The 24,093-nt window shown below is 43.2% G+C and overlaps 1 protein-coding gene across 1 annotated transcript; it reads left to right on the forward strand.

The window, feature by feature from the left end:
• Window positions 1–11,974: 11,974 nt before the first annotated feature.
• On the forward strand, window positions 11,975–23,046 carry LOC117484612 (beta-1,3-galactosyltransferase 5-like). Its single transcript, XM_034133046.1, has 2 exons — window positions 11,975–12,189; window positions 21,762–23,046. The coding sequence occupies exon 2, from the start codon at window positions 21,767–21,769 to the stop codon at window positions 22,754–22,756; it is 990 nt and encodes a 329-aa protein (XP_033988937.1). The 5' UTR covers window positions 11,975–12,189; window positions 21,762–21,766; the 3' UTR covers window positions 22,757–23,046.
• The last annotated feature ends 1,047 nt before the right edge of the window (window positions 23,047–24,093 follow it).

Here is a 24,093-nt window from a genome sequence, read left to right on the forward strand (position 1 = left end):
GCACCGATTTGATTGGCTGAGTAGCATCACCTCCTAAAAACATTAAAAAATAACTTTTTAAAACCTTTTTATCTTTTTGTTTTAAATATTTGTTTTAAACATTTTTTACATTTTCAACATCGTGGATGAATCCTTATTTGCTCCCGGCAACACACTGAACATCAACTTTGCCTCCTTATTACACTCACCCATACTTTAGTGCTGGGAACAATGAGTCTGCGTCTTTGATGCGCACAGGCGGGGATCAGAGTCCTGCATTGGGTCGGTACCCGACGGGTGACCCGCAAAAAAAGTGATTCACGGGTGGTAAGATTCCTCAGACCTCTCCCCGCGGGGCCACGCATAATCATAACCTCTGCACCGCATCAATCTTCTGCTGAGCGCGCCACATTCGAAATGGCTGAGGTGAAGCTCTAGCGGAGAATACAGCATTGTAAATAACTCTTCCTCAAGAGTGAAATCCAACGTCTGGGAGGCTTTTGGTGTCATGGAGAAAATAACCAACATCCCACGCTTTTTGAGCCAAATACGCAACTGCGTGTGTTAATAATTGCATGTTTTCAGTGCTCCTAGGATATGCGGGTTCGGGTCGGTTTGCGGATCTTGTGCCGACGGGTCGGGTCGGTTTGCGGAACTAATTGGCAATATGTGCGGGTGGCGGGGCGGGTTCGGTATTGCACGTTGCAGGTGCGGGGCGTGAGCGGGTCTTGAAAATCAGACCCGTGCAGGACTCTGGCGGGGATGCAATGTAGACAGGAATAAACGCACCCTCTGGCTGCAGCCTTGACCGGTACTTGCTTTTGATCAAAGTCAATGCGGAAAACCCGCACTCACACCGGTAGGTGGAGCTGAAGGGAATGAGCACTTTTACAACCTTTTTGGCGAGGTGGGGGAACTCGGTCTCCACAGACAGCCAAAAGTGTGCAAGTGACACTTTACTCATCTTGTTCTCGTTACTTTTTTTTCTCATGCTGCGCCTCCCCTGAAGCTCTCTGGCGCCCCCCTAGGGAGGTGCGCCTCACACTTTGAAAACCGCTGCCTTAGGCCATGCATTGATTATTCTCCTTTAAATGACATTACAGTAAAGAACAGGTATCCGCTCCCCCTCATGGCTACTGCTTTTGAACAACTTCAAGACTCTAACATTTTTACCAAGTTAGACTTGCGTAATGCCTACCATCTGGTGAGAATTCGTGAGGGGGATGAGTGGAAGACCGGTTTTAACACACCCACAGGGCACTATGAGTATCTCGTCATGCCATTTGGTCTCACCAATGCTCCAGGAGTTTTTCAAGCTCTCATCAACGATGTTTTAAGGGAGTTTTTAAACCGTTTTGTGTTTGTATATCTTGACGATATTTTAATATACTCACCTGACAAAGACTCTCATGTTCACCATGTACGTCAGGTCCTCCAAAAACTCCTGGAGAACAAACTGTATGTGAAGGCAGAGAAATGTGAGTTTCATGCTAAAACTGTATCCTTCCTAGGGTTTATCATAGCTCCTGGTCTGATCCAGATGGACCCGGCCAAACTCAGTGCGGTGGCTAAGTGGCCTACGCCAGACAACCGCAAGGGGGTGCAACGTTTTCTGGGCTTTGCGAACTTCTACAGGCGCTTCATCAGAAGTTTCAGTGCCATTGCTTCTCCCCTTCATGTTCTCACGTCCCCTCAGGTGCCTTTTGTGTGGTCTCCTCAGGCCGAGGAGGCTTTCCGCCGTCTCAAGGAGAGGTTCACCTCAGCCCCCATCCTCATCATCCCCGACCCAACTCGTCAGTTTGTGGTGGAGGTTGATGCCTCAAATGAAGGGGTGGGGGCTGTCCTGTCACAGCAGTCCAAGGAAGACAACAAACTTCATCCCTGCGCCTTTCTCTCCAAGAAACTCTCTTCTGCAGAGCGGAACTACGACGTGGGGAACCGTGAGTTGTTGGCGGTAAAGATTGCTCTGGAGGAATGGAGACATTGGTTGGAGGGGGCTCAGCTTCCTTTTATAGTATGGACCGACCACAAGAATCTTGAGTACATTAGGAAGGCTAAAAGACTAAATTCTCGCCAATCAAGATGGTCTCTGTTTTTTAACCGTTTTAACATCACTCTGTCTTACAGGCCGGGGTCCCAGAACGCCAAGCCGGATGCCCTGTCCCGTTTGTTTGACCCCGAGCCGGTTGCCAAGAAGCCTGAATCCATCCTGCCACTGAACCGTGTGGTAGGGGCGGTCACTTGGCAAATAGAATCTGTGGTTAAGCAAGCTAACGGTGAGAGCCCGGCACCTAGTGGTTGTCCGCCAAACCGTCTGTTTGTGCCTGTTACTGTACGTCCACAGGTCGTCCATTGGGCTCACTCATCGCTGCTCACCTGCCATCCTGGGATCAAGAGGACCATATTCTTTATCAAGCAACGTTTTTGGTGGAGATCCATGAAGCGTGAGGTCCGAGAGTATGTGGAGGCCTGTCCTGTCTGTGCCCGCAACAAGACATCCTCCAGGGCACAGATGGGGCTGCTCCGGCCGCTCCCGGTTCCCAGCCGGCCCTGGTCTGAGATTTCCGTGGATTTCGTCACGGGGCTCCCGGTGTCAGAAGGTAACTCCACCGTACTCACGGTGGTGGACCGTTTTTCTAAGATGGTTCATTATATTGCCTTACCCAAGCTGCCGTCTGCCAAAGAGACGGCAGAGATCATGATGACGCATGTGTTCCGTATCCATGGTTTCCCCAAAGATATTGTCTCAGACCGGGGTCCGCAGTTCATCTCACGCTTCTGGAGGGAGTTCTGCAACCTCATCGGGGCGTCGGTGAGCCTGTCATCCGGGTACCATCCGGAGTCCAATGGCCAGACCGAACGCCTTAATCAGGAATTAGAAACTGGGCTCCGCTGCCTCATCTCCCAGAATCCTTCCTCCTGGAGCAGGCATCTCACATGGGTAGAGTACGCCCACAACACGCTCCCCACGGCCCCTACTGGGTTGACTCCCTTCCAGGCTGCCTATGGGTATCAACCTCCTACCTTCCCGGATCTCGAGAAGGAAGTCACAGTCCCGTCCGCCCACGCCCTGGTTCGGCGTTGTCACCGGATCTGGTCCGCCACCCGCAGGGCTCTTCTTAGGAGTGGGGAACGCATGAAGGTGCCGGCAGATCGGAAGCGTCGTCCTGCTCCGGAATACAGACCCGGCCAGAGGGTCTGGCTCTCTACCAGGGATCTTCCCCTTCATGTGGTGTCACGAAAATTGGCACCTAGGTTCGTAGGCCCATTCCCAGTGACCAAAGTCATTAACCCGGTCTCTGTCCGTCTTCGTCTACCCAGGTCTCTGAGGGTTCATCCCACTTTCCATGTGGGACGACTGAAGCCGCTAAAGGAAAGCCCCATGGTTCCCGCAGCCAAACCCCCTCCTCCCCCCCGAATGCTCGACGGCGGCCTGGTCTATACGGTCAAGCGCCTGTTGGAGGTCCGGAACAGAGGCAAAGGGAGACAGTTCCTGGTTGACTGGGAGGGTTATGGACCAGTAGAACGCTCCTGGATCCCATCAAGATTTGTCGAGGATCAGACTCTCATTAATGACTTTTTTCGCCAGCACCCTCAGGTTCCTGGGCCGTCAGGAGTCGGCCCTAGAGGGGGGAGTACTGTCATCTCTCGCAAATTATGTTAGTTTAGTTTAGTGTTTTTGTCTTTGTCTAGTGATTTTCCCCTTTATCTTTTAATAGTAACCTTCCCTCTCGTTTCAGATACTCTGACCTCCTTTCCTTGTGTGTCTCCCACACCTGTGATTGTCGACCCCGCCCCTGATTGTTTCCACCTGTTCCCCATTACCTGGTGTATTTATTGTCCTCGTCTCCCTTTGTCCTGTGCCAGTTCGTTTCGTTTCCTGTGACTAACCACAAGTGTATCATGCCAGGTGAAATCTCAAGCAGAGCTTTGAGCCACGTCTTGTTTTCTGAGATTTGTTTTGTTAGTGTTTTTCCTCATTAAGAGTGACTTTGTTTTGAAACTGTTTTTCCTCGTTAAGAGTAATTTGTTTTTTGACCTCTGTTGAAGAGCTTTGGTTTGAAATAAACCTTTTTTGTTAAAACCTGTGTGAGTCGTGCATTTGAGTTCAAACCCGTTAATTCAGTCGTAACAAGTTCCTTGTATGTCACTCGGGTTGATGTCTTGGCACTTCCTTAACTGTGAAACAATTGATTTATTTGGATCAGTTAGTATCAGTTGAAGTAATCCAATCTCTATTTCCTTGTATGTAGAAGTGTCTGAAACCAGAAACCTCCCAGACCCTGACAGATACTCTTCACCCTTTTGCATTTCTTTACAGAAGGTCAAGCAGTAATATCAGCGGTTTGAACAGTGAGATGTGTCCTGATGATCAATCGGTAGGTTTCACTCTGACCTCTGACCACAACTTGTTCACCACTGGTCCCATTCATCTGTCAATAGAGCCATTTGAAACTTGGATGACTCTGTTGTCCAACAGGAACTGAAGACATGAAGGCGATCCGTGTTTTTGATCGACCTGGCATCTCTGAGGAGTTGGTGCCGCTCAGAGGGGGATTCCTTGTTCATCGCTAGAGGCTCCTCGTTGAGCTAAAATGCAGAAAATAGGTCAATAACAAGCGTAAAAGTGTGTGGAAATAAGCGCTTTTTAAAGTGATTTACAAGCTTTTTATTAAACATCTGTCTCAGTGTTTCTCAAACTTTTTCATACCAAGAACCACTTAATGTCGCTTTAACCTGTAACCTGTTTCACGCCTTCCCCCCGGTACCGGGCGGATAAACGCGTCATTTGCAGGAAACAACGTCTAAGGAATCTTAATATTGAATAAAACTATGAATGTGTTATATCCATGTAACGGGAAGAAACTCAGCTAACTGATCTTTTTAATTTTTTTTTTCAAAAAAAACCCACAATGCTAGCACTCAGCCTCTGAATTAGCCTCGATCGAAAAAACGGGACGACAAAGACACATAAACTCACTCAGAACTCCCTTATTACTTATCCTAGATGCACAACCAAACACTATTTTTTGGTGTCCTGGAGACACTGAATCTACCGGTGCCCACCTCAACACTCAGTGATAAACATTCGCGACGCTATCAACGAAAGCGTACATCATCACATGTGGAGCTAAGAAGCTAAACACGTAAATATATCTTACCTTGGTCAAAAGTGGTCTTCAATGGCATTAAAACGATAAAAAAACGATGCTGCAGTTAATCCATAGGTTCATCCTATGTGTCTGTGCCTTCTTTGAAATTATTTCTGATAATCCATAAGCAATACAACTGCGTTTTAGTTTCCAAACTCCAGAAGGAGACATTCCTCCAGTTTAGTTTCGCTTTCCACACGCGAAGCGGCAACATTTTTTCTTTACAATGTGTGTCTATGTAAGTATCCTCCTTCGATTCTATTGGCTCTAACGGTCACAAGGGTATGTCAACCAACCAGATCGAGCAAGGGGGGCCAGAGATAGGTCAAATCCACCCAAATGACCCCAGATGGCCCAGTTTTTGGCTAAATCTCTCTAAAAAGGTCAAATTTCACTTGTTTTGCATCAATCTTGATACAGGGTACTTATTATATGTTGTACTTTGGATTCCTAAAGCTTTTAGTCTACTAACCCATCATCCAAGGGTAGTTTTCACTATCTGTAAAAAATAATTTTTGGACGGACACTATAATTTACAGTTTTTTACTATGTAAAATCTGAATTTTCTTTAAAATAAAAAACATTTATATTGATTCTGACACTTCTACATCCAACTCACAGGTTTATCATTACTTTGAGAAAAGATTATTAATTTAACCCTTTTAGAAGGGAAGATATGGTCATTTGTTCTGGGAATGTCATTTTCGAGCCTGAGACCTGAAAAACAGGCTCAGAGTGGAACAGGTTAAGCCCTGAGCCTGTTTTTCAGGTCTCAGGCTCGAAAATGACATTCCCAGAACAAATGACCATATCTTCCCTTCTAAAAGGGTTAAATTAATAATCTTTATTCTCAAAGTAATGATAAACCTGTGAGTTGGATGTAGAAAAGTCAGAATCAATATAGATGTTTTTTATTTTAAAGAAAATTCAGATTTTACATAGTAAAAAACTGTAAATTATAGTGTCCGTCCAAACATTATTTTTTACTTATAGTGAAAACTACCCTTGGATGATGGGTTAGTAGACTAACAGCTTTAGGAATCCAAAGTACAACATATAAGAAGTACCCTGTATCAAGATTGATGCAAAACAAGTGACCTTTGACCTTTTTAGAGAGGTTTAGCAAAAAGAAACCACTTCTGGGGTCATTTGGGTGGACTTTCCATATCTCTGGCTTCTCTTGCTCGATTTTGATGGTTGACACCTCTTTCTGACCGTTAGAGCCAATAGAATCAAAGGGGGAGTCCCCACACACACTCATTGTGAAAAGAAAAGGTGGGGGCTTCGCGCATGCAGTTTTGCATCAGAGTGAAGCTATCTCTAGCATTGACATCTGGAAACGGAAAAGCAGTTTTAATGCTTATGCAGGGCTGCCAACACTCACACATTGAGCGTGAGAGTCACGCAATTAACCCATATCTCACGCACTCACGCCACACTTGCCTTTCCTCACGCTAAGTTTTCGTCCAAAATAAATGTATATTAAAATAAAGTGAAGCAAACCGAGCCGTCTACGAAATGAGACGGTCTTCTGGCTTAGTTCAGTCAAGTTGGAACGATATTGGGAGATTCTGATTTCACGGATCAATAACTCATGAACAAAATGTTATTCAGACACAAATGACGTCTCCTAAGTACCTTGGTAAGGTTGACAACGAACTACAATCACATTTTGATAAAAAAAAAAAGCCAATGCGCGCCGTCCTCCGAGCTGGACATATTAGATTGGTCTCTATCCGCAGCCGGAGAAGAAACGAGTGCTCAGGGACCGTCTGCAAAGTGCAACTCCGAAAAAAGAGAATACAATAATATTCACTATTATACAGTATATTACTACCAAACTCACCACACACATCAATAGTCTCCTGTGTGTCATACTACAGCAAGGAGTTTGGAAGAATATGCTTTTGAATAATTTTGGGGAATATTTATAATGTAAAATCTTCAAATATGGCATCATCTTCAATAACTTTACTATTATACAGTATATTTCTACCAAACTCACTATTTGCATTGCTGTTGTTAGCATCTGGTTAGCTAGCTGCGCTAACAGATATTAGAAGCTGTTTCTAAAACAAGGAGGGAGAGCTCTGTCCTGTCAGACTGAGAGAGATAACTACAGCTCAGTGAGGTAAGGGACTCTCTGTGTTTAGATAGTTAACTTTAGTCTAGTTATCTCAGTGGGTCTCAAACGGTTTGGTCACCATTTATGAGAATAAATGAAAAACAGTTATGAAATACTATATGACAGTAAAACAAGAATAAAGTTTAAAAGGTGAGTGATTTGTAAAATATCCATAAAGAAAAAGGAAATCTGTTTAAAGTTCTGTTTCATATGGGTGTTGAGAGATAGCCCTGGTTTATGGATTATCAGAAATCATTTCAAAGGGACACAGACACATTAGATTAACCTATGGATTAACTTCAGCAGCGTTTTTATCGTTTTAATGCCATTGAAGACCACTTTGGAGAGACTACAGAGCCAAGGTAACCTTGTTAGCATTTTTAGCTACCTAGCGTCACCTGTTTTGATGTCTGTTTTTGCTTATAACGTCGCCATTTCGTATAATTCAGTGATAATGAGGGTACCCATGGATTCTGTGTCACCTCACGATGTGAAACGATGTCATGGATGTAGAGAAGAGATAAATAATAAGGTTTTGTGAGTGATTTTCGGTGCAGTAAGGTGTTAGCATTTTTCGCTCGTTGCTAATTCAGAGGCTCAGTGTTAGCATTGTGGGTTTTCTTTTGAAAAAATTAATAAAAATGATCAGTTAGATGAGTTTCTTCCCGTTACATGGATATAAAACATTCATAGTTTATTAAATGAACATGCCCTCAGACACTGTTTCCTGCAAGATGTTGCGGCAGTGCCCCGGTACCGGGGTCTCTCGGGCTTAACAGGTTAACCAATAAAAAAACACTCGCGGACCACCTAACTCCACAAATATCCAAAAGCAAACTAACTCCACAAATATCCAAAAACTTCATTGCGGAGATATTCCCGCGTGAGTGCGGAAAACTTAAATGTATTTATTTATTTCAAATGTGAAATTTTACCAATATACTCACGGACCACTAGGGGGCGCTCACCACACTTTGAGAAGCACTGATCTGTCTGATCTGATTTATTATGACTGTAGCGCAATCAAAGCTTTAATATTTGGAAATGTACCACCCCTAGTTCACTATGTTTTACTTTATAAACAGCGAACCATTCTTTTTTTTTAACACTTTATTTTTGAAAGGTTTCATTACAAAGAAAAATCCTACAGAATGTCATTGAGCAGTCAAATACATACTGCAGATGCAACAGTGCAGTGCAGTGAACAAGTTGTGAAAAAAAGCCTATGAAAAATGTCAACATGCAAACCTTTTAAATAAAACATTTATCTTCAAAAATAAATCTAACCAAACAGCCAGGATTGACCTGCAGGAGGTCAAAGCCTTTTTGAAAAGTCCTCCGAACACACAGCTCTTCTGAGTCTGTCCCTGGAGTCCTTCAGCCTTTGTTGTGCTTCCTCACTCATGTTGTTGCTCATGGGAACAAAGCTGCTTCTCACTGATAAGACAAGATGGTATAAAGAAGTGATATATGTAATATTACAAATGTGAATCCATCAGGGGTTTTACACTTGAATGGAAATTGTATTAGCATTCTCCTCATGTTTCCAGCTTACCTCCAGTCATACTCGGGGCCACATTTATATTTTTCCTTGGCTCTTTCAAGGGAAACCGAGAGTACGGCTGCGAGGGCGTGGACGGTCGCCTGTGTCATGAAGGGATTAAAGCCACACGTTTAACAGTTAGAGTAACATTTAGACATCCAATAAAGGTTGTGCCATTCTGCAGGTGACAACTATGCCAGACCAATTGGCATCAACATTCTACTGGATATTGACCATCAGTGCAACATATGTCATTTGATATAATGTGTAGTCGACAAATAAAAAATAAAGAAATAACACATGTATCCATAAAGTGTGAGGCATTAGACCTTAAGGACACTTGGAGACCATTCAACATTCAAATGATGAAGTATAAAATGATCATATAGAGTTATAGATGGACTTACCTCCATGTGTTACAAGCGCCCTCTGGTGGCTCTGAGCCATCAGGCCAGGGTACGACTGGAAAGGGTCCAAGTCCAGTTTGTTGAGCTCTGGGGCCTCATTTATAAAGGGATATACGCTCAAAAAATGGCGTACGCCAGTTTCTACGCAATGTTTGCGATTTATAAAATACTAACTTGACGGGAAAATGTGCGGTCCTCCACGCAAACTCTAACCCATGCGTACGCACTAAGCACACACACGGGAGAGACGAGAAACTGCGACACCGTTGGCAGAAGGAAGAATGGAGAGAAATATGTGGAAATAATACCATAAATAAAATGTTACCTCTCATTTATCAAATATGAAGAATTCATTTTCAAACATTGATTAAAGCCAATCTTTAAATGATGAAACAAACGCCTGTTTGAGACTCCTCAGTGCACACAAACACATCACTTGGAGAAATAAATAAATATGGATATGTTATTTAAAACCACCTCGAATATGTTGTGTTAATGTAATGAAATGTTTTCTCATAAATGATGCAGTAAGCAGGAGGACAGAATTACGTCTAAACTGAGGCCGTTTTGCATTTCTATAGGTTGTAGATACGAGCATGGTTTTATATACTATCACGTTTAATCGTGTTTTATGCCGTTTGCCAAGACTTGATAAGTGGCTCGTAAAACACAGGAGGTATGGAAACTAAGAACACCATATGTGGTAAACAGCTAATATAACACAACACATTGTATTTCCTTTAACTGGTGGATTCTGGAGATATAGTTGCTGATCGACAGCTGGAACACAAACCACCAAATACAACACAATAATTCAGATCCAGTCGTCATGACTACACTCCGGAGGGATTCCCCCATCATTTCTTACAGTTTCTCATCAAGGGGGGGGTCTCCTGTCCCCGGGACAAACACACTGCCTGAGGAAGGCTATGTGTATTTTTTTTGTCATTAACTTTTTTCGGACCACTTATTTATTTATGTTGGTGACGATCCGACCTCCATGCTGCTCCTCTGGTTCAAACTGCATCCACCAAACAATATGATTTATCTCCACCTCCCCAAAATAACCAAAATCTGACACGGTGTGAGATGTCTTTTTTAGCTGTTCTGTCCTCATTTCCTGCGATATTCTTCATGCAGTCAGTCAGAATGAATGGATGGATGAATGAATGGGCGTTTCTTTGACTATTTATAGGCAAATATGGGTGTTACGAGTCGATTGTGATTTATAAAGGGAAACAGGCGTAGGGAGTGCCGTACGCACTTCCCTCGCCGGTACGCAATGTTTTGTGAATCGGAAAATGGCGGAAAATGTATGTACCTATTTTTGTGCTTTGTACTACGTAAGCAACCTTCCTACGTCAATCCTACGCAAGGCGTTATAAATGAGGCCCCAGGGCATGCTCCATCTGGGAATGTTGTGTTGTTTGGCTATAGGTGAACACAATATAATACAATTGAAGTGAGTTTATTATTATATTGGAAATAGTTAACTCCTTAAACAAGCGGCAATGGACTGGCCTGTATAATCCTATGGGACGAAGCTGGTCATACTTCCTCACTTTCAGAAGGTTTAAAGAGAAACTAAGAATAAAAACTCATACATTATTTGATCATTTATTTTAAACGTCAGGCCGCCAACATGGCCACTAACCCCATCTACAAACAGAGGCGCTTTCCTAATTACCTGACTGCGTTACTTGGCTCTACCCAATACGTTTATATCATTTTACTTTAAACCACACCTAAAGGAATAATATAAGTATAGAACACTGCATATGTACATGTCTACAGTATAGCAACGAATACATGTTTTAAATAAATAAACATTAAAATGTGAAAGACTCTCCTTCAAAGGAATTTTTATGAATATATAAAACTTACACAAAATCAGATTCTTGTAAAAATGTGAGTATATGCATTGTTCCATCTGCCAAAATAAATAACATAGTGAAAATAAATATATTGCAATGCTCAAAACAGCAGCATCCAACAGTCTCTAATCCTTGGATATTACATGCCACTTGTATTACTTAACAAAAAATAACAAAAACAAAAAAAACGCTCGTTCGCGGGCGCGAGCCGGCTCCCGTCGTTCACTTAAAAGAGCCGGCTCGTTCGCGACCGACACATCACTACTGCAAACAACAAACTAGACTTTTGAAACTAGAGGAAGATAAGGAGGACTTTTACAAAACAGTAATAGAGATTGTTGTCCAGAAGGATAGCATGGACTTCATCTTCAAGTCAAGGTAAGACCACAACTGTAATGAAAATGGGATCTTACTTAGAAAGAACAATCCAATATTTAGATGTTGGGTATCCTTTTGTTGAACGGTCTGTTTAAAATTAATCATAGCATCAGACTAAAAAAGCTTTTGAAAATAACAGAATATTTCGATTAAGGTCAAAATATAATATTTGTAAATCTGACTCTGAAAGAGTCAGTGCCTCACCAGCCATGAACCTCACCGCACGTCACTGCTAATTTGATAAAGTTTCAAATTAATTTCTGAAATATTTCGTTAATAAATATTTCATGAGTAATATAGTTGTCTTTGTCACATTTTATTTGGCATTAGTAAATAATTATGCACATTTACAGATATTTTACATGATATGAGTGATAACACGTGTTATAAGGGCTATTTTGCACAATAGGTGTGCCTTGAGATTTTGTACTTGTCCTTTGGTGTGCCTTGGGCACAAAAAGTTTGGGAACCACTGACGTAACGGACTGATACGGAAGTTGCAGTACCGCCGTTTGGACACAACGAATATTGGGCACAGAGTCCGGCGCACTTCGTGGGGGCTTGGTCAAACCTCCAGCTGGGGGGCCGCAACCCAGGTGTGGGCGGGGCAGGTGAAGAACCAGGTGGTGAAGCGGAGAGGAGTGACTCTCGAGTACCCGGATGTCAGCTCCGCAGGACAGCCACCGGAGAACCGGAGCAGGTTCACAGAGACGAGGAAACACGCTTACAGGTGAGAGAAAGTGGAGAGAGAGGAGCGGTGTTGGAGCTGTTCGGACGGGTTGCACGGAGCACCCTTATATGAGGTGTGATTTGTGCCAAAGAGCGAACTCACTGAGCAGACAATCGTGTCGGTCGTCGCCATGGATGTATAATAAGAACTGGATACAGCGTGGGAGGCGGGGCCTCATTCATTCCTATGAGAGTTGCTCATTCGCGCATGATGATAAAATGGCCCAACTTTTGAGAGAGCGAAACGTCACAGATTACCCGGCATGCCTGAGAAGTACCCGTATGTGCGCTCATAGCGCATGCGCAACTTTAACCATGCCCCCCAAAATGCTCGTTCACATCAAGCACGTCAATTTGCGTACACGTAACAGCACCGCACGTTCATGACAGCATGGTAATGTTTGTTATGATAGATTTGATATTAACGAGGCGGCAGTTAGCAGCTAGCGGTTAGCTAGTAATTATGCTAATTTACACATCAATCGTTATGTACTTTTATATTACGCTGTAACAGGATCTAGTGATATCCAAGCAACAGAGCTTCATTTAGCATGAAAGAATTATTGCACTGTATATATATATATATATATATATATATATATACACACAGTGCAATAAGCTTCTTAGTGCAATAAGAAGCTACAGGGACGTTAATCTACGTCGGTAATATTAACTTTATTTAATACAACATTTACGGTACAAGATTTAATCATACAGCCCATGTAGTATAATATGTTATAAATGATGAATTACAGCAAACATGTGCAATATATCCATTATTACAGCTCCGTGGGCTGGCAGTAAGGCGATATGGGTCCGTTCTTATTGTGCATCCATGGGTAAAGATAAACGCATGTAGTGCTGAACACGTAACATGAACGTGCCGGGCGGCGCGGTCCCGTGGGTTAGATGCGCGTTCATAATGCAGAGGGAAATAACTCTCAGAATAACGTTATTAGCACATTTTACAACTTGAGGAACGAATGTTTTTAATAAGGGCTATACAAGTGTTCATACTGGGTAGTTTATTTAGTTTAAAAAAAATTATCCAACGATTTACAGACCACTCTTTCCCCATGTAAGTCAATGGGAAAAAGTGTTTCCGGGCCTGGCAACCAAAAGGAAGTGTAGTACCGCCGTTTGGCCAGCACGAATATTTTCATCAGAGTCCGGCGCACTTCCTGGGGGCTTGGTCGTCGCCTACCATGCCGTGAACTATGCCGTGAGAGAAGTAACGTGACACTCTCGTCGCCACCCCTCTCGTCTGAGAAGCTACGTGACGTCTGCGTCTGAAGTTACTTTACTTTGGTCACCAAATAACCCAGTAATGTTACAGCTACTTAATTGCTGTTCAAGCTAGACTCTATTTCAATATAGTTTTGGTATTAAAATAATGTTACACCTCTTGTATGCCCTGAATACAAAAAACAACCACAGACAAGAATATATATTTTTAATTATCAAAATGATAACAAAGGCTGAAAAAACAGGAGAAGCCTGTCTTCCCTTGGTCTCCAGGAGAAAACTGTATATCACCAAGTTTTCATATAGTTTTGTGTGTGAAATAGATCGCTGCAGTGAACACGACTTTATGTATTTGTTTATGGTTTATTTGATGCAGTATACATAGAAGTTCAGAGAAGAGGCAACCCCTATATATTGTTTATTTTATTTCATTTTGGCACCATGGCAGAGGCAAATATAGAGTTAATGTGCAGAGATTATAATGTCCCGTTTACTAAAATATGTAGGCTATTGTTTTATGATGTTTAGTTGACAAAATAGTCACTGTGCTACATTTTGCTGCACTCAAGCATACATCTGAAGACAAGAGTTGTGTCCCCCTTTGGCCACAAGGGGGAGTATATATATATTGTATATATATTTTGTATAGATGTTGCAACTATACAGAGCTTTGGCAATACTATATGTAACTGAGGTCATGCTAATAAAGCTATTGAATTGAATTGAGTATACCTTTAAGTGAGCTGTCAGGAGGAAACAAAGGTTCACCAACACATTGCACTTTAATGCTGAGAAAGTACAAAGACGTGAAACGATGTGCTGCAATGTCTGTGTCTTTTTGAAGAATGCCAAGTAAAGGAAGAAAGTAATAACTCGCACTGAGTCTTAATACATTACTTTATTTCTATTATATAAAAACACTATCCAATGATTTATTATGTTTGTGTTACACACACACCATTACTGAATTCATTCTAAAACCAAGAATAACCTACATACAACAATAGGGAGCCCTGGCTCAAGGACGGACAACACAAGGACACCACACATGATTATTTTCCAATTACAGTATATTTATTTAAAGAGAGTAACTCAATTGTGATATCAGTTAATCAGTAATGTGTGTAGCGTACGGGTGTGTGATGTGTCAGCAGGGCCGGACTGGGACCATAGGTCAGGTCAGGAATCATACACCCAGCCAGGCCACTAATAGTTTAGTTTGGGGGCGTTTTGCTGGATGTATCATCAATATTTACAACGTTGCTGCCCGTAGTGATAGCCCTACAGTTTGAATCTACTACTTAAAGCTCCCATGTCATGCTTTTCCGGTTATTACCCGTCCCCTTGTGTGTTATGAAGGTTTTTATGCATGTAAACGGTGTGCAGAGTCAAAACCCTCAAAGTACACCCTGTAGCGAGTAAAACTCTAACACAGAAAATACCTCCCCAAAACGCCTCGTTGGAGATACGTCACTGCCCATTTGAGTCTTCCATTTAGTTCCGGGTACCGCCTGATGTCATGCGGTACCCGGAACGAAATGGACCAATCCCGAAGAGCTATGGCCACACCAGCAGCGGCGTGTTCCTCCTCCAGAGGTTCGAAGAACCGGCATTTCACAGACGAAAGCTTCCAAAACATTGCCCAGTTTGAGGCCGGATATGCACAGCTTGTTTGGACCGTTTGGAGCAGGGGAAGATCTGGGTATACAACCTGTAAGTTTGCATTGTTATTTGTGTATTTATCAAACAAGACTGTTTAAATGTGTAAACTATGTTGGACTGCTAAGCCATTGACACAGTGCTAACTGTGCTAACTAAGTTGCTAGAGTTTCCATATATCAACTCTAATATCAGCAGATGGCCTTGCATACATGTATCTCATAGCAGGAGAATGTCTGCATTCACACACAAAATACCTATTGACAGTATACTGCGGGTGATTTGCCGGTCAGTCGCGAAACGTAATTACATTATAGCTGGCGTAGCGATCTAACACACGGAGCTAGAGCTAGTTTTGGTCGGAAAAACATTTTTGTGATGCTACGTTGCTAGCGTTTAAATATATCAACTACAATGTCAGCAGATGGCCTTACATGTTTGTCATGGCAGGAGAATGTCTGCAGTCACACACACGGAATACTCATACAGTATACTGTACTGTGATTTACCGTACATTGTGACCGTACATATACTGCATGTAGCTAACGAGGCTAGCTGTATGCTAGCGCAAAACAATGTATTCATGCAAGTTACATTGTATGGTAGCAGAACACCCGTATACGATTGCAATTATAAACACGTTATTGCTAGCCTAATATGAACCACTAGCTTTTGTTCATAGTAGTTTTATTACACTGCATTATAGTTGCCTTTCCTCCAAGCTAACGTTCATATCGTGTTAGCTACCAAGGTAAACAAAGCTAGGTTAGCATATTAGCAGGCAAGCTGTTCATTACACAACTACTACTAACGAATCTAAAACAACTAAGTTTCTCTAATATTTTGTGATTTGCATTTGATTTCGTCCAGCCAGATCCTGGCGGACAATCCATGACGGGGAAGGGATTCTACTACTACTGAGGGCTCGTGCTAAAAGGCAACGCACCGGCTGTGCGCAGGCAAGATGCGAGGAGGAGGAATGGATGATATACCGTGTATATATGTATATTTATGTTCATTTTGTACATTTCTAAAAATAAAGTTTAATGGAAATACTTAGTAGGCCTATCCTTTCTTCCCTGAATTCATATATAGCAAACCATGATTTGATTTCTCATCAAACAGTAGTAGTTTATAACGGGTAAAAATAACTTACTCTTTGTTATGAGAGTAGCTCGTAGGCCACAACGGAAAGACAAGGAGACATACACGAGTTTACAAAACCACGGCACATTTATTGTGGTAAATGCAGAGACAGGTGGTTGAGAGGATCGCAGAGTTAGTCTTCCTGCAGCCGCTTTGGAGAGAGACTGTGTCCGGAGGTGTCCGTGATCGTGCTGATTACCCTCTTCAGCTCCACCCCACCGTAAGACAAAGGCCCTGAGGCCGTCACACTCTTCTATAACAACAGTTAAAAATATATATGTATATAAAATATACCGCTGTACCGACGCCATGATAAGACTGATGTTACGCTGAGAGCAGCCGGGAAAAGCACTGACATGGGCGCAGCCTCTCTGGTGGTTGACTAATCAGAACGAGTGGCCGAGCTGACCAATCGGAGCACACTAGGCTCACAGGGAGGGGGGGGCAAGAGCTCCAACGAGTCGTTTAGTGGAGAAAGTGAATACTGCTGAATACACATGCTTGACAGAGATGCTGTATGCGAAACCAATGTGAGTTTGGAAAATTGCACAGTATAAATCTATTTTAGTATACCTCAACAATGTAATTATGATCAGTGGAAATGGCCATGACATGGGCCCTTTAAATAGAAACATATGGACATAGGATATTGTTAAAAAAACGTGTGCATATGTATTTGGGAACCTTTCCATGTGAACATGTTTTATTTGGGGGTGGACCTCAAATGGATTAAACTGTGATCAATAACTATAGTAACTTATTGAGAGAACATGAACATAGCTTGCTTATACTGTTGTCATTACATTTCCTTTGTTCAGTGTTTTCATAGACATAGCCTATTGAAACAGTTTCCTCTGTACCTGCCAGTTCTGTCCACTGAGCTCTGCATCTCTCCCTCAGGGCCATCACCATCAGCATCATCTGATAGTGGAACTGAATAAGGAGAACATGTAATCATTACATTAACAACTATTTATGAAATAACATTATTCAAGAACATATATTATGCAACACTTATTTTATCACTTAGTTGACCCTGTATTTGCATGGCCTAATACCATAATGAGTGTCTCCCCTTTAGACAACATAACCATCTCAAGTGATTCACTCACAGTATGAGGGGTTTGTCGCCCCACAGTTAGCTGCAGTCTAACGGTTATATTACATATATTTGCCTTGAGTAACATTAAGGACATGTTTGGGTTTTGTGTAGCCTTATAGTCTCCAGTCACACAGGGCCTGCCACTAACTTAGCATTGGACTGAGAAACTGTTTTGTTGACAGTCGATGTGCACATCAGGCTACAATATAGAAAGAAATGTGGCTCATAATGTTCGCTCACTTACTTTCTGCTTCGTCATTCTCTATACCATAGGGGGTTCTGAATAAATCAGTGATTTTAGCACATTTCACTGCCTTTTGCTGCAGGATGGGGGTCCATCCTTCCACAATAATGAACCTTGCCGTCAGTTTCAGTCGGTCCAGTCCACACTAATGTAAACAGCAGCTCGCTGGTCTCGTGAGAAACGGAGAGTGGAACAACCAATCACATCTTCATTATTCTCCTGGAATGTAAATGTGCCCATTCGCTAGTCTGACACATAAGCCTCATCTCAATACCCCTCCTCGACTCCTCCTTTCCCTCACTCGCATCCCTTCCTTGCGTCTTAGCTCCGCCTCCGTAAGATGCGAGCGAGAGACACGAGGAGGTGACGCGAGGACAGAGGAGTCCTCAGGTATTAATTGGGATGTCCTCGTTCACTCAAACGTCACTTTTAAACGACGTCTGTTAATGATGACATGTGCACAGCTGTGTCCCCTCTCATCGGGCTTAACTGAATAACCCTTAGAACCTTTAGAACCTTTAGAACCTTTAGAACCGGCCCATTTGTTGTTAAATAGTTATTTAAATGAATGAATCTTTCTCTTGTTAGTCAAGGAATTCAATGTATGATGGTTGGTCCTGCTTTTGTGTTCCGTTTTGGTGTAAAATGTACATTTCAATAAAATTATAATGAGAATAATGTGAAAGCCTTTACTCTGAACATGTGTGTCCTGTAGATCCCCACATTCACCACAAACACACATTCAGGACTGTGCATTTTAAATAATTTAACTCCTGAACATCTTAACACAAAACAAAACAAATAATTGTTATTTATCAAGATCTAGCCATTTATGAAATAGCTTTCTTAATAGCTATGTTTTAGTGACGTTCAAGATCATTAAATATGACTTCAATTGTTAGTATAACCTTAAGAAATGAATTGCACATAATAATTCCCACGGAGCTGTGAGCACTTATACATTTATGTGACGCTTTCCCACTCATCTTCCAGTTCTCCGTTTTCCTCTCTTGAAATCGACCAGCTGTGAAGGTGGGGGCGGGGCCAGCTGTGAAGGTGGGGGCGGGGCTTTGATACGCGAGTAGTGAAAACACTTCCGCGTAGTCTGCTCTCGTGTATCCTCCCTTTCGTCTCCTCCCGCACCCCTCCTCCCTCACCCCTCCTCGACTCCTCCGTGTGCATTTCAGCTATTGGGACGTCCTTCAACATGGCGTGTCTTGATCGATTTCCAGGTCAAGTCCCGGAGGAGGGGAAGAGAGGAGTCGAGGAGGGGTATTGGGATGAGGCTATAGACTGTATAAAGGTCTGGTCTGACAGGTGCGTGGTTCTCACTGCGCTTCATACCGGTGCAACTTTGAACACCTTCAATATATGCCGCATTAATTGATTTGGCCTGCAGTCACCGCATCTGGGCTGAATTAAACACGTATTATTTTAGTCCTGTGTGTTTATTAGAGGCCATGTCAGCAGGCCACATCATGCCAGCGCTGCGTTCACAAGACATACAAGCCACAAACTGGCAATCGAAACATGCTACAACCTGATGGACAGTGAATGAGACACACAGACACAGACACACCCACACACACCTTGAGGGAGGGAGGGTCAGCTGATCGCCGTGCAGCAATCAGCTGTTCCCGAGCAGAGAGAGAGAGAGAGAGAGAGAGAGACAGCTGCTAGACACAACTCTTATTAATCCCCGTACCGGATAATTGTTATTTGTTCCAAATCGGTACCGGATTTCGGTTCCCGATCCTCATCACATCCCCAGCCACAGCCGTGGTCTTAACCGGTCTTGACATAAAATCTCGAGTCCTATAGGTCTGATACAGAGACAATACGAAACCAAATGCAGTCGATTCCGAGACCAATAGCGTTAAAAAGTGGTCTGGAGACCGGTCTCGAGTACAACACCAGCAAATATTCTCATACTAATGATTATTAATTATTATTCCCCTCTCTTCTGATACCAATACTGTGCCGATGAGAAAGTGTACCTGTAACACTCTCCAAACTAGGAGCGGAATCATTCGAAAAATATAATATAGGATAATGCTATACAATGCTAACGGAGGCGAGACGTACGTTATTCACGCGCTTATCCACACGTACGTTATTCACGCGCATATCCACACGTACGTTATCAACACGCATATCTAAGATAGTGCTTTCTAAGCTACGCCGCCGCTACGTGAGCGCGTACTTTGAGCGCACCTATGGTACGTCGCCGTGACGTCTGACGTCTGACATCGTCGTGACGTCGCCTGTATTCTACGTCAACCCATTCAAAATTGATGGAGGCGTTGGCGCACGTTGACACGTCAGTTCTCCGCTCAGTTAGCTTAGTTATCTGTTCTTTGGCACAAATCACACCTCATACACGGAGCACCCTCAGCCCCTCAGCCTGAAGCAGGAAGCGCTTCCTCCATCTCACTGCTTCCTCCATCTAACTGCTTCAGCTAACCCGTGAATTCACTGGTTCATTTCACCACTGTAGGGCAAGACATTTAACAACACTAATAAGTAGAAGAAAGGTGTTGAACTATTATATTTGTACAGAGTAAATAAGAGTACTTCTCCCACCACATACATTTACTGTTTAAGGTCGTACTTGATACGTGATCGCATCTCTCACTTCCTCAGTTCACCCGTGAACTCATTGGTTCATTTCATCAGCGTCACTAAAGATATTCAACTTAGAACACCAATAAGCAGGGTGGGTTACTTTAAGAAGTCATTCGTTACAATAACTAGTCAAATAGTAATACCTCACCTGACTGGCAGAGAACCCACTGCCCCTCCCTAAATACACATGGTGGTATTTAAATACACAGGGTGGTATATAAATACACATGGTGGTATATAAATACACACATGTTTAGTGTTAGTACTCATGTATTGTACTTTAGTCAAAGTAGAAGTAGTCAGATCTTGTACTTGAGTAAAAGTAGAAGTACTCAGATCTTGTACTTGAGTAAAAGTAGAAGTACTCAGATCTTGTACTTGAGTAAAAGTAGAAGTACTCAGATCTTGTACTTGAGTAAAAGTAGAAGTACTCAGATCTGGTACTTGAGTAAAAGTAGAAGTACTCAGATCTTGTACTTGAGTAAAATAGAAGTATTCAGATCTGGTACTTGAGTAAAAGTAGAAGTACTCAGATCGTGTACTTGAGTAAAAGTAGAAGTACCAGAGTGTAGGAATACTCTGTTTCAGTAAAAGTACTGCATTCAAAATGTTCCTCAAGTAAAAGTATAAAAGTATTCTCATCAAAATATAGTGAAAGTAGAGACAGTAAAAGTAGTCATTGTGCAGATTGGTCCATTTCAGAATAATATATATGATATGTTTTATAATGATTGATCATGAAAGTGTTCTCAAAGCTGGTAAAGGTGCAGCTAGTTTGAATGACTTTGTATACTGCAGGGTAGCTTGTGGATTTACTCCAGGTGGAACTAAAGTCTGATTTAACACTTGATTATATTTCACATCATTCATCCACATCTGTGAAGTAACTAAAGGTATTCAATACATGTAGTGGAGGAAAAGTACACCATGTACCTCTGAACTGTAGTGGAGTAGAAGTACACCATGTACCTCTGAACTGTAGTGGAGTAGAAGTACTCCATGTACCTCTGAACTGTAGTGGAGTAGAAGTACACAGTAGCATACTTTGGAAATACTCAAGTAAAGTACCTCTAAATTGTACTTAAGTTCAGGACTTGAGTACATGTACTTAGTTACTTTACACCTCTGGTATTGAACTGGTATCAGTGTCCTCCCTAACCAAAGAAAGAGACAGAGGCGTTCCTCTCCATGGAGCCGTCACGCTGACTGTTTTTTGGGAGGGATTATATTCCATATCACAGCCTGAGACCCTGCAGGTGAACAGGGTGGAGCTGTTCCAACAGATCTCCCTGTTAACACAATCATGCTTTCTATTACAAGTTTACTCTTGAAGCTTTGCATTATTGAACGCTGTATGGAAAGAGCAGCATTCCATTAAACGTCTCTGAGTTAAAGGGTTATCTTTTGATGTGCTGAATAGGATTTGGAAGTGCCGTTTCAATTCTGACTTAATAATATTGAACTAAAATGAGTGAAAGCATGATGTGTTCTGTGTGTCTGAACAGAGGAACGTGCTGCTGTCTGTCATCATGTGAGTCTCTTCTGTTTGTAGTTTGAATGGAGAGCAGCAGCAGACGCTTTGCATACGTCTTCATCTGCATGGTGGGAGCAGTGACAATACTCCTCGTCTACCTGGACCCGGACTGGGGCTTTGAGAGCAGGGACGCACCAGCACCAGCATCACTGGCAGCTCCAGCATGGAAGGATCCTGGGCCCTATTACGTGGCCTACCCAGGAAACTACAAATTCATCATGGACGACACCCAGACGTGTAAAACCACCAGTCCTTTCCTGCTCCTGGTGGTCCCGGTGGCCCCTGGGGGTGTGGCAGCTCGGGACACCATCCGGAGGACGTGGGGGAGTGAGAAACTGGTTCTGGGTCAGCGGGTGGAGACTCTCTTCGTACTGGGCCTACCTTCAGGAGCTGATGCCGAGCAGCAGCAGGAGAAGCTCCAACAGGAAAACCTGCAGCACCAGGACCTGATCCAGAGTAACTTCAAGGACGGCTACCACAATCTGACCATCAAGACGATGGTGACACTGGAGTGGTTGGTTGCGCGCTGCGACAAGCTTTCCTACGTCATGAAGATTGACGCCGATATGTTGCTGCACGTCCAGAATTTGGTTAAACTGTTACTGGATCCCAGCACGGCCAAACAGAACTACATGACAGGTTTGGTGTGGTGGCACAGCCCGGTCTTGAGAAACCCGTTCAACAAGTTCTACATGCCGAGATATGTGATTGCTGAGCCGGAGTACCCGCCGTATCCTCTGGGCATGGCCTACGTCATGTCCCTGGACCTGCCTGCCAAGATCCTGGCAGCCGCCCCTCACATTAAGCCCATCTTCATCGAGGACGCCTACCTGGGTATGTGCCTGAAACACCATGGCCTTTCTCCCACCAACGCTCCTGAAAGCACCATGTTCATGGTGGACCCCAGGCATCCTCTGAGCGACTGCAGCCTCTCCAGAGTGATCGCTGCGACCACCACCAGCATCCCACAGATGACCAGTTACTGGGAGAGGAGCAGGGGGGCTACATGTTGAACTGTGTCAGGTTTGAAAACTCTGAATAGTTTTGAGTTTTTAGACACAGATGTTTTTCAAAGTGTGTTTTGCCTCCTTAGTGGGCGTGTGCCGTGGCATGAGGATGCCTTAAGAAACTCATCTTTTGTTCTGAGCGCTAAACCCTTCACATGTCTTTCTGTCCCCACAGGAAGAGGAGAGCAACACTCTTTAAACATGCTGTTGTTATTTGCATTAAACAATGTCTGAGATAAAACATCTTGTAATAAATCAACTGTTTGAATGGATTATAAAGAGCTTGCTAGAGCTGCTGTTTGGAAGTTAAAGAGCTCATAATGTGTTCTCATATATCTCTTTTAAACAAATGAAATGACCACAGAGAGGAACACCAACACCACACGGCCACAAGGTGGCGCAGAAAGACTACACGGAGATGTGGAAGGTGTGCAGCATGTATTGATGAGGAAGGTGTGCAGCATGTATTGATGAGGAAGGTGTGCAGCATGTATTGATGAGGAAGGTGTGCAGCATGTATTGATGTGGAAGGTGTGCAGCATGTATTGATGAGGAAGGTGTGCAGCATGTATTGATGAGGAAGGTGTGCAGCATGTATTGATGAGGAAGGTGTGCAGCATGTATTGATGAGGAAGGTGTGCAGCATGTATTGATGAGGAAGGTGTGCAGCGTGTATTGATGAGGAAGGTGTGCAGCGTGTATTGATGAGGAAGGTGTGCAGCATGTATTGATGAGGAAGGTGTGCAGCATGTATTGATGAGGAAGGTGTGCAGCATGTATTGATGAGGAAGGTGTGCAGCATGTATTGATGAGGAAGGTGTGCAGCGTGTATTGATGAGGAAGGTGTGCAGCGTGTATTGATGAGGAAGGTGTGCAGCGTGTATTGATGAGGAAGGTGTGCAGCGTGTATTGATGAGGAAGGTGTGCAGCATGTATTGATGAGGAAGGTGTGCAGCGTGTATTGATGAGGAAGGTGTGCAGCATGTATTGATGAGGAAGGTGTGCAGCGTGTATTGATGAGGAAGGTGTACAGCATGTATTGATGAGGAAGGTGTGCAGCATGTATTGATGAGGAAGGTGTGCAGTATGTATTGATGAGGAAGGTGTGCAGCATGTATTGATGAGGAAGGTGTGCAGCATGTATTGATGAGGAAGGTGTGCAGCATGTATTGATGAGGAAGGTGTGCAGCATGTATTGATGAGGAAGGTGTGCAGCGTGTATTGATGAGGAAGGTGTGCAGCGTGTATTGATGAGGAAGGTGTGCAGCATGTATTGATGAGGAAGGTGTGCAGTATGTATTGATGAGGAAGGTGTGCAGCATGTATTGATGAGGAAGGTGTGC

Source organism: Trematomus bernacchii, unplaced genomic scaffold (genome assembly GCF_902827165.1).
Source record: "Trematomus bernacchii unplaced genomic scaffold, fTreBer1.1, whole genome shotgun sequence".
NCBI classification, from domain to species: domain Eukaryota; kingdom Metazoa; phylum Chordata; class Actinopteri; order Perciformes; family Nototheniidae; genus Trematomus; species Trematomus bernacchii.